Here is an 11,690-nt window from a genome sequence, read left to right as displayed (position 1 = left end):
GTCCAATCTGACGAATCCAGACGGAATGAGACTGCTGTTCCCCCGGGGACAGGGTCTAATGGTTGAATGCAGAAGGAGGAAGCAACGGAGAGAGCAGGAAGAGAGAGAGAGGGTGAGAGAAAGAGAGGAGAACTGCGCGTTGACTGGCGGATGCGAAATGACGACTAATACATGACTAATCAGGGATGACTGATCATTGATCGATCATGGTGGCTGACCGCCTTCTCTCCCACTAGTCCTGATTGGGCTGGCACCATCATGGCAGAACATGAGCAAGGGACAGCCTCATTGTCTTAAGAGAGAGTAAAGAAGAGTACGATGTACTCCATATAAGTATGAAGTTTGTATCTTAAGGTTGTTATTCACAAACTAGGTAGACGATCAGTTCAACACTCAACCGGTCAGGCCGGGTGTCAAGCCGAATATGCTGGTAAGTATGACTTGATATTTGTACAGACGACATTCGGGGGAATTGCCCATTGGGAATCACAAGAACATCTCGCAAACCACATTGAACAGGGTCATATAGAAGAAAATGAAATGAGAAACCAGATTTATGAGAATCATATAAATAAAGAGTCATTGAGGAAGATAATGCACGGATGAATGCACACCTCATGCCAACTACTCCTCGGCAGGCAATCACCTATTTCTTTGATCATCAGCGCCAGCTACTCGAGATTTGCGGATCAGCTGGCACATAGTGCCTTGGGCACCTGAGCGGGCGCTGTTTGATGAAAGAAAACATTCATGGAATCCAAGGAGACCAAGGAGAAGTAAGGCGAAAGAGGGTTAAGAGGTAATCAAAGCACGACAATCGCACATGCAAGTCAAGTGGAAGTAGAGACGGGCTGACTTGGCCCACAATCCTCCAGTCATGAATGCACCTTGGGCATTCCAATGTCATATATCCATCAGCATTTGGGGCTCGCCTCAAACTAGCTGTCGCTATATCAGTAGTACCGTGTCACTCCGTCAATCATTCTGTGGTCCATATTTTACCAGTGATGGTTTCCTTCCCTCTAAATCCCAAACATGAACTCGAGTAACATGAAACAAGAAGAAGGACAAAGACAAAATGCGTGGTCGAGGTCGCAGTGTTTATATTGCAGGGACACGGTCGGCGAGCGGCACAAGATCTGGAGATGCTGCCGTTGGCCGTTGAGGAGCAGCTCGAATTGCCAGTATTTGAGTTCGAGGGGGCCATGCGAAAAGCCGGCTACATTCCGCGGCAACGCACTCGGCACAGGGACCACGCCAAAGGTAGAAAGAAGGTAGAAAGAAAAGGCAGGAGATCAAAGAAAAAAACAGTCATTTCATACAAGTCAATCCTGGAAACATCACTTAATGAGCCGATCGACAAGGGGGTAATAGTCAGAAATTCGTCCCAGCATAACAATATAAACAGACATCAGATCGGGAACTTTGCGAGAGAAAATGGTAAGGGTTGCGTTGGAGATGAGTAGTCACACATCGCTTGCTACGAGAGAAAGTGGCGAAACGATCAAAGAAGTACAGAACAGAATTAGTCCCGAGATGGCGTCATCGGGGTCATCACTGACGGGCGTAAGCCTCAGCTCGTGCTCGTCAGGCTCAACCATCCTCATCGGTTGGTTCTGCAGATTCACGATCACTGTCCTCAGTTGATCGAGTAGCTCCGCCAGTCTTAGCTTTCTTGGTTGAGTTCGCATTGTCGTCGTGAACCTCGCTAGACTTCCGCTTCTGCGCGGATGAAGGGTTCTCTCCGGCAGGCTTACCAGAGTCCGCGTTCTCTTGGCCTGAGCCCGCAGTGGCAGCCGCCTGTTTCTTTTCCATAGCGGCTACTTCGTCGGCCGTCAAGAATCTTCCACCGGGACCACGCGGCCGTCGCATGGCGTGGTTGTGACGCGACTCGTGTAGATAAGGTTTACGGCCCTTTGACGTGAGCCGCAACTGTTCTTCCAGCTTCTGTCGGGCAACCCGGCGTTTCAAAATGCGATGGAATTGCTTCGCGTTGACATACAAGGGAGACTCCTCGGCAGCACCGGCGACAAGCTCCGGTGACGGTTGGCTCTGCTGAATAGCAGGCTGAGGCGGCGGCGCCATCGGTGGGGGAACCGAAGACCGAGCAATATGATTCAGCACGGGTTGAGCAGTCTGGACATGTGGGCTACCGACATGACTCATACGACGCTGTTGCATCTGGGCACTTTGGGACATGGATAGTTGGGTGCCCATTGGGGGCATCTGTCCTGGAATCTGTGGCGGCGATCGGGGGTTCCGGTCACCTTTCACTTGTACTCCGGCCATGCGAGGAGAACCACGGGGTCCTTGTGCCATTTGCCCAGCCATCGAGTCTTGGTGAAGTGGGTAAAATTGCCCAGACGCGGCTGCTGTAGCCATTGCAGCCGCTTGTGTAGGAGAGATACCGTACGGCTGAGGCATAGCCGTTGTAACGCCATATGACTGAGGAAAGTTCATCTGTTGATGTACCGAGCCCGGGGCATTCTGAGCCTGCTGGTAATGGGATTGCGACGGGACGATTGAAGAGCCTTGATGTGCAGGGTGCGGCTGCTGCATGTGTCCCTGTGGATTTGTGGGGGACGCCATCGACCCAACAGTTGAACCTGCGTTCTGTGGCGCTGTTTGGTAAGGGCCGGCGATGTGAGAGGGGGCGTGAGGGTGCTGGCCATGAGGCTGTTGATATTGTGGAGGATATTCCATCGTGGTGGAGACGCGACGGATGATTCCGTCACCTTGGTAACTTACGCGATGATTGGTTAGACCTTCTTATTGAAATGGGGTTACTCAACCCAGTAACCGCTCGAATAAGTAGGTGATTGCCGCGCAGAGATCAAGTAAGGTAGAAGCAGATGACTGGATGAGAGCGTGCTAGAGTGATGGGGTGCTTTGAGGTTATCGCGAAGGGGCGCGAATAAGAAGAATCGAGTCTCAAAAGCAGCGAGCCCTTGCGACCGATGATTCGGCGAATTAAATGCGCAAGTCTGCAGGCTTCTGTTTTCGCGTCAGTATGGAGCGCAGCGCTGAACGGTCACTGGATCACTAGTGAGGGGCTTATGGGGATAGAGAGGCACTTGCACGGAGAAGCTTACCTTGACTTTTGTTTCGCGAATGGACTGACTTCGCAGCTATCAGCGACAAGGGCTTTCAACAAAAGATAACAACCGGTTGTTTGCCGAAATGACTCCAAGCAATGGTCTTCCGGATGTTTTGGGTTCTTTGTGGATACTCTTAATACGCTGACCACAAATGTAACGTGGTTGGGCTCTGATGCAGCGGGACAGGGTGCCCTTGAGAAAATGCGGTACTTGATGCGTTGTCAGACAAAACGCAATCTTGTTGATAACAATGCACGATTGCCTATTGCCGGCACGAGGCGAAGCCACAAGCGAAAAAGCAAAAAAAATAGAGCAAGAAAGTCACTACGCAGTGAAATTGACCTCGTAAAAGCCAGGCTTCCCTGTTAAGCCTGTTTCAGCTTCTAGATGTGGCAGGTTGCTCGGCCACGTCTCTGCAGGACGAATAAGACGGGCTGGAAGAAATTTGAGGCGGTGCTGGTAGCGTAGCCTGCACTTCTCTCCGAACCGAGTGGGAGACGATGTCCAGCTCCACGGTCTGGGATGATAATGCCACTTCTGCGACTTGAGAGGATTGATATTAGAATAGGCCTGAGGGGCCTTGCACGACAACTACTGAAGACCATCAGCAATGTGCTTTCCCGCCAACCACATGCGAAATATGTGCTGTCGAAAAGTAAAACAGCAGTTTGTTGAAAAATGGTGGGGTCAGTCGTGGCGATTTAGACTGTTCAGGGCTGAAGGATGTATGCGCTGGCAAGCGGGAGTTATGATGCAACCAACATACCTTATCTAAATGCGACGCATACGAATTCCGGTTCAGACCCGGTCTTCTGGTCCGCGCGGATGGTAATGAGGACCACAAGTGACTATACTTTGGGCCCGCAACGAGGTAAACAATGCTGCACGTCTAAAGGTAGCATGAAGCGTTAGAAAAGGGCCATAGAGTCAAAAGTTGAAATGTGGTTGACGCGTGCTGATTGGGGGCCATTGCGGCTCGGGGAAAAGGTGCGGGCAGAACGCGATATTGACAGGTATAACAGTGCATGAATAGTCAAAATATCGCACTAGGGTATCAAGGGACCAGGAGGTAGAGCTTTTCTGCAACGCTCGGGATACATGCGACAATCAAGTTGTGTATGGAAGTGGGTAACATCAACAAGACGAGGGGATCATTGTCGCGCGTGGTCTGCGGCCCGCAGAGGGAAGCAATAACAACAACACGTTTTGACACAAAGTTTGATAGATCTCATTACCTGGGTTAGGGGTGACGAATGACTGTTGACAGCAAGCTTCCAATTCGAAGCAATCAAGGGCGCAGAAACAGCGCGATGATTTGATCCCGCTTTTTGCTGTCACGGGAGAGGGACCTGGGATGATCTGGGATGATTCGCGGGGATGAGAGGAAGGGAACGCGAGCTCTGCGGCCTCTGCCAACGAGAAGGCGAACAGCACAAAGGCGGTCCCAGCACAACTTCGAGGCTACGGCTGATGTCAGTCCGGCCCGGGTTGATCCGTAAATGAGGACAAGCCACAGATCGGTAGTGGGTGGGTTTGTCGCCTCGCGCCTTCATAAAATGACCAGAATGGCAGACAACAAAAGAACGATAATAATGGAAACAGGTTGGTAAGGGAGTATAGTTCGCTGAAATGAAATGCAACGTAATGGTACTGGTTGATAATGGATAAACAAGAGGTCCTTTGGAACTGAATGCCAGTACAAGCGCGCAAATGGGTTTGGAGCAAGTGGGAAAAAAATAAAATAAAAAAGACAAATACAAGGACAAAAGTGATTTGGCGGTTCTGAACCGCAAAGGGGACCAGTGTAACGCGATTGGATATGAGCAAGAATAAAGTGTTCAAATCATGAAATGAAACCGACGGAAATGGTGGTGCAAGGGGGAAGGCCTATAATTCATACATACCTAGGACGATGATTCGATGACGAGGTACCGTGGAAGAAGAAGATGTCGAGGTAAACCAATAATCCAAGCACAATGTATGCCTATCAAGGTAACTCTCCGTGGAATGATGATATGATAACAATCAATCAAGCACGAGGAGAACGGAGATAATAATGATGATGGGGTGGTTCAAAAAGAGGATCAATCAATGATGATTGGGTTGGCTGGAATTCAAGATCGGTGATCTGAAGCCAACGACCAAGCAGTGAACGAGTCGCAGGCCGAGCAGGAGAGCAAAGAGCAGTCCGTGAGCCTTGACTGGAGGGCAAGCAAGGGACTGGAGAGGGCGGATGACCAACGAGAGGAAGCAGAGAGAGAAAGCCGCAGTGACGAGAAGGGGCGGGCGATGGGGCATTTGTACCGGACGCGTCCAGAGGGGAGCTGACTGGCTCGGCCGTTCGTTTAGCGGTCGAGGCGGCGAGCATTCGGACCAGCGAGTGGTCAGAACCCTTACCGTCTTGTATTGTCAGGGTTTGCCCCACTTTTCTCGCTAGGTCCGTGTACTGTCACGATGATACACTTGTAATTTTACAGAATACGTCAGATAAAACGGTAAGGCAGGTATCTGGAAGAATGCCCAACGACTCAATCCTTATCCTTATGCTATTTGATTAAGACTTTATGGTAGTCTGACTCAGTGAACACAATTTTCAAGTAGTCTGATGAGCATTAGCAGGCAGATCTCGAAGTAACCTGGGAAGTTGTCGAAGTATCACATTGTGATTATGCAGAGAACTCCGGCCACGCCGAATACATCCATCCATGGATGCACCACCTGAATACCTATCACGTGTGAGGGCATCCTTTATATTATCATTACCTTACCTTACCCATGGGACCTGGAAGTTCCCGAACTGTGGTCTAACCTGAAAGTTACCAAAACAAGAGGAGCCGAGCGATGTATTCCACTTGACCAGCCACCTTCCAAAATTGATTGGATTCTGTCGAGCAATTGCTGCCCGCGCAATTTTCTGACTGGTCATTGATGGTTCTACCATTATTGTCACTTGCTCAAAAAACACATGATATGAAGCATAACAGAAAAGATGTGTTGTAGTCAAGGACTACAGAGTACAAAATGCTCGAGGTGTACCCTTTAGAGCACAAATTCGGCACTCATATTGCTTATCAATTGCGCCTCGTTTAGATTTTCTTCATCCAGTGAATGCTCAGCGTATCTTGTGAAGGCCTGACCCAGCCTCGGCTATATGCCTCGATTAGGAAACTCATTTTCAAGTTCAAACCCGTGTCCAAGCTGGCCTTCCACTTCATAATACAAGGATGGCTCGCTAGGCCCTTTACTCTCAATGACACCTTAGCAACTGCAGCGTCATTACCGATATCTGAGCGACAGGTTGCCTATTTGTACCGTCGTTGAGAGAGTGGCATATGCAGTGGGAAGTCGAAAGCTCAAAGTTTCAGGCAGCAACAACCCATTGCAGATCTATGCATAACAAGCAAGAGTTCGTAAAGAGCATGGCGAGCAGAACAGTACTGGTGTCTCTACAACGCCTTGATATGTATCAATCTACATTTGTGATTACATTATTGTGAGAGACTCCTTGCGAGCAAGCGTTTGTAAAAACCGATAAGACTCGAATCGGGGCAATCTGTACCATAAACCTTAGCCCGACAAGCTGTCCAGTCCTCAGATCGCTCAACACACTGACACAAATGGCGCCGATCTGTCCCACACCACGTGTGGAAGCTTGACCCTTCAATCACGAATAATGATACTACTCTCTTCGAGCCTTGGGATATTGGCCTCTTCTCTCTTGAAAATATCTAGTTCATACTCCAGAGAGGATTTGCCAGAAACCGGTGGAGAACTATGCTTTGGTATATGACGAGAAAGAGTTGGACTCGATGTGAATTCTACTCCGTACAGTAAATGACAATTAAATTTTTTTTTTTTTCCATGTTTTTTTTTTTTTGTGTCCATTGTACAAGCGTACAAGCCCAAAATTACGCAGAACAAACAGCCAGGAATAAAAGCTCAGGCCACCTGACGTCAGGTTGGCACAAGTTCAAACAAAACTCCCCACACCGCCTCTCCAGCCTCTTCTCAACGGAATGAGCATGGGAGATGATTGTCGGGATTGAGCTCCAGTATGAGACCTCGATAGAAGACTCGAGGTGAACTTGCTCTTAGAGCCAAAGGGCTCATCAGCGACACAGGAGAATATGTAATCCAAGGTTTTACATGGATACATGTTCTTCCCTCAATCTGTAAGGTCCGATAGTGCAAACATATATATCAGCAACCACAAGCTTATAGTTCACAGCTAGATTACACACACTGCTCTACCTTCCCTGCGTTATTATTATCTCTCCGCCTTTTCAGAAGAGGCGCGTACTTGCTGCAGGATCTATATAACGTTTCTGCATATCCCTGGAGAAGCAATGGTGCTTGATGCAAGGCAGAAAGCATCTGGCACCCAACGCATCTCCGGCAAGGTAAGAAGTCACAGGACATATGACACCTGTTTCAAACATATCTTAAGCGCAAGTAATATTGCGGAAAAGGTATGTACAGTGAAGTCATCTTCTGAGTCATCGAGATTCATACATTGCTTCTGTGTCGCGCCAGCAGCTTCTTACAGGAGCACGGAGGGGATGATCACACCAGACATGCACTTGTCTGAAGTCATCAAAGTATCCTAGCTAGCTGGAGCATGTGCACTGAAAAGAATCAGACTCATTCCTGTGTTTCACAAAGCGATGTTGCATGAGCCATCATATTTCGTTAGCCACGCCCTTGAGAAGGGTCGGGGCGAAACTGGACAATGGCTCAAATAAATAAAAAGTCCCTACTCTCTGCCAGGTGCAGGCTACCCTGTCATATCCATCGTGGCTTACACTTTGACTATGATCAAGATGCACCTTTCGCCAGAAATGCCACAGTATGATTTTTATACAAGGTACTAGTACCAAATAAAATGGCACTCAAGATTGAAGCGCAGTGACAAGAACATAAGCTACTGGCGCTGTCTAGTGCCCTACTCAATGAAGCCCAGGACAAGCCAGTCGCAAAGGGCGGATATTAGGCCACCAACGGCCATGTCAAGGCCCGCATCCTGCCGCCGAATCTGCATTGCATGACGAAAATACGACTTGCAGGGCGCAGTTGATATCAGAATTACGCAGATCCAATGTCTCGCTCGTATGGATTTCATCGAGCACCGGGAGCGAGACTTGACAAAGTTAGCTCGTGGGCTTCGTGCATGCACGAAACGAGATGTCCAATCTTGCCCCATCCAGCGCGCCCAATCAGACTCTCAAGATGAGTCCTTACGCCCTGATACGCCAGCTCAGAGTGAGGCATCACAGAAGCGCAGTGCACTATTGGCCATGCAGCCTGTGACGAGGCATCCTGGCTCTTCTGGAAGCGCTCATAGCCCCATACCGGCGCTGACGTCTGTTGCTATCATGTTCTAGGCCAACTCTACTGGTTCCTGACTTGTCATCCTAGCTGTTCATGACCGCCTATCCTGTTCCTATCCCTCTTCTACGACTGGAGTCTTGATCTCCGAGCTGCGTGCATGTTTGGCTGCCTGTTTCAAATGAGGCAAATTTGACCTCGACACCCATTGATGGCTGACCCATAAGGAACCTTCATCCCCGGACATCTCCAGAAGAAGCAGCAATAACCGATTGCAATGTCCTCGTCGTTTACCAATAAGAACTTGTTGACATTGTAGATGCAGAAAAGGATCTGCACCATTCTACCATTCCATCCATATTCTGCTTTTCTCATCCGGAATTCTTCTGCACGATGTTCAGCTTCCAAACACTCCCGTCAACACAGCAGCAGATTTGTCACGTATGTTTGAGACTAGTTCTGCATAGTTGGCATAAGCAAGAGATCTTTGTCCGTAGAAACACACAGAATAAATAGACCATATAGCCAGCCGAAAGAAGACAGGACAGAAATTATACGTTTGAAATAATCGTACGCCATATCTTCCATAAAGATGGGTACACTGTCCTTTATAAGGTACGTTGAGACTGCTAGGTTGGGCACTAAGAGCAACTACCACGTATGTCGACGGGCATACATACACCGCTAGGTATCTTTAGTAGAGCTATTGAAGGGAGGACGTATTTACTGTCTTGAACGGGATTGTTATGTATTAATATGATGAACTATCTTCAAGTCAGGGAAGCATACCTTGCTGTAAGCTGACTTTAACAGACAGATTTGTGGTAAGAAAGTCATCCCCTATGGATGTTATCAAGGTCAGCCATGGTTGTTGTTATTATGACTAGGTTGATTAGGAAGGAGATTATTCAAGGTGGGACAATATTACAGTCTCAAAAGGTTAAGGTACTAGAGTTCAATCATCACTTATCTTTGATTGATTGTCTGGCCTTGTGGGAGCTATTGGTTGGGTGGTCCTGACTGTTATATCTGCGGTCACCAACAGGAAGATTTATCCCGATTCCCGTTGCAAAGGTACCTAGTAGTACATTCTGTAAGTTCAAGGTGAAGAAAGATCCTGCATGATGCGGCGATTGGGCATAGCATTCAAAACCTTATTACCTGAAGATATTGACTCCAAACGTAGAGTATACAGCCAGCCTCTACCACAATATCTGAAGTAGATAATCATCACTTCATGACTTCCCTCTCAACACAGCCCGAAGAGTCTCGACATCAGCTTTGCCCATACCAATCACATCCATCCCGCCATACTTCACCTTGGCAGCCTCCAGAAACGCCATCATATACGAAGCCCTAACAGCAATAGACCTCCTTGAATCCCGCGGCTCCAACAGCGCACGCAGACCATACCTTTTGCAACGAGAGCAGAAAATACTCTTCCTCTGTCTCAATGCCGATCCTTGCCAGGGTGTAATCCCGCGCAACAAGTTCATCCGGACACCCGCGAGACTCAGCAGCAGTGCCGAAGCAACACCGGTACGATCTTTACCCGCTAAGTTGCGCAAGTGCTAATCAGCGATGTCTTGCTTTACGCAGTCCGTTGGGATCTAGTGACCGGGTTTAACATACAATGACAATGAAAGAGTATAGCTTTCTTCTCCCTTGCGGTTTGGCGTTCAATTCGTCTCGCACACAGGTTAGCAGACACCCGAGGCTTGGTACATGGGACTCCAGAATGTCCAAATACATATCCCTATACGCGTCGTTGCCATTGTTAGAAATAAACTGCCCAAGATGATCGGTGCTGGTGTCCTCGTCTGGGCCTGCCAGAGAAGGTTGACCTGCTCATGCAATTGCGGAAGGGGAAAAAGCAATCTTTCCCTCTGACTTCGAAGGTCGAAAATAGCACCCAGCGACAACGCCGACACAAGTGGGGATTGTCTGACTTCTGTGAGATTGGTGAGGAGTCCAGAGCGGTAGATCAGGACCGGCTGGATTCCAGGGTGGTGGAGGCAATCCTTCGATGACTATGTATATTTGCTGGTCTACTGTTATGAATGATGCTCGTCTGACTTCTATGTCAGAGTCAAGGTGCATATGTCTCGCTGCGCGGAGAATGAAGACTTATATAAGAACGAGATCATTGATGTCTCAGGGCTCCTTGAATGTCAGCTTTGACCCACATCCCTACACGGTGATGTCGTAGCCAAGGCTTTGTCTCGTCGCCGTCAGCCCTGTAAGATTATTGAGGGCAGGGTCTTCTCGCGATGACCTAAATTCGAGGACACTACTTATGGTAAGGTATTGTCGGAATACGGGACGCTCATCTTTGCTATCGACTAACCCTCAGCCGGCTGACTCATTCATGGCCCTGGTGCAGCAATTCGACGCAGATGCACTTGAGTAACGACGAAACAGCCATTCTCTCGCTGAATCATTGGACTCCTTCCGTGGTCGAACGAGCCGCATTATGCCAGACACGCAGTCAATTGACAGCGGATAGGCCCTCGCAAGTCGACTAAGGACACGCCTTAGCGAATCCCTCGTTATCGCCACGTCCTCGGTGTCCATACAAAGCCAATGGCTTGAATCAGAAAGGCACCGAAAGACCCTCGGACCGTTGGAACCGAGCCCCGAAGAGCCATGTCTGTCCATCCGCTTGGACAACCAACATCTTTTTCTTGGATGGGGCTCTCGCAGTGCAGAAGATCCACGGGATTATAGATACCCAGTCTTCTACAGACCAAGACCATTGTTGCCAAGAAAATGAGTACTTTTTGATTCTAATTCGCTTCTGTCGCACCTGCAAAGGAGCTAGGAGTTGATCATATGGAGACGAAAGTTGGAGGAATCCTGCAAATCTAGCCAGGAATACAGAATGCATCCGAAGAATAGTAGCATGCCACTTTGAGCAGGGCCTGTTCATAAGGACATTAAAGACCCATAGACTGCGATGCCAGAATATTGTCTGCCGGTCACTCACGAACACGGCTTGTTCACATCGCAGCTGATCCAAAAGAACTTGGCTATAGAAGTAGTTGCCCGGTTTCCACATGCCTCAATCGTTGGGGAGAAAACGTGGTGAAGTGAGGGCCATTAATGAATGCTATAAATGCAATCCCCCTTGCTCAGATCCATATCAACTAATCCAGTGAGGAAACAAAGTAGCCATCGATGACGGCGACATAGGACGTTGGCCGTTCATCCAACTGGAAGTTAGAATCCTGCAGATTTCAAGTGATGTTCCTGAGAAGTATCGAAAAT

General features: G+C 48.6%; 1 protein-coding gene across 1 annotated transcript; it reads right to left on the bottom strand.

Moving 5' to 3' along the window:
• Positions 1 to 1,593: 1,593 nt before the first annotated feature.
• hapB (transcription activator HAP2) lies at positions 1,594 to 2,703 on the bottom strand (the record flags this gene model as incomplete). Its single annotated transcript, XM_026762149.1, has 1 exon — positions 1,594 to 2,703. The coding sequence occupies one exon, from the start codon at positions 2,701 to 2,703 to the stop codon at positions 1,594 to 1,596; it is 1,110 nt and encodes a 369-aa protein (XP_026616095.1).
• Between the last annotated feature and the right edge of the window lie 8,987 nt (positions 2,704 to 11,690).

Source organism: Aspergillus thermomutatus (genome assembly GCF_002237265.1).
Source record: "Aspergillus thermomutatus strain HMR AF 39 chromosome Unknown NODE_50, whole genome shotgun sequence".
NCBI classification, from domain to species: Eukaryota; Fungi; Ascomycota; class Eurotiomycetes; order Eurotiales; family Aspergillaceae; genus Aspergillus; species Aspergillus thermomutatus.
Note: the sequence above shows the minus strand (reverse complement) of the source record. Positions and strands in the feature narration are given on the sequence as shown.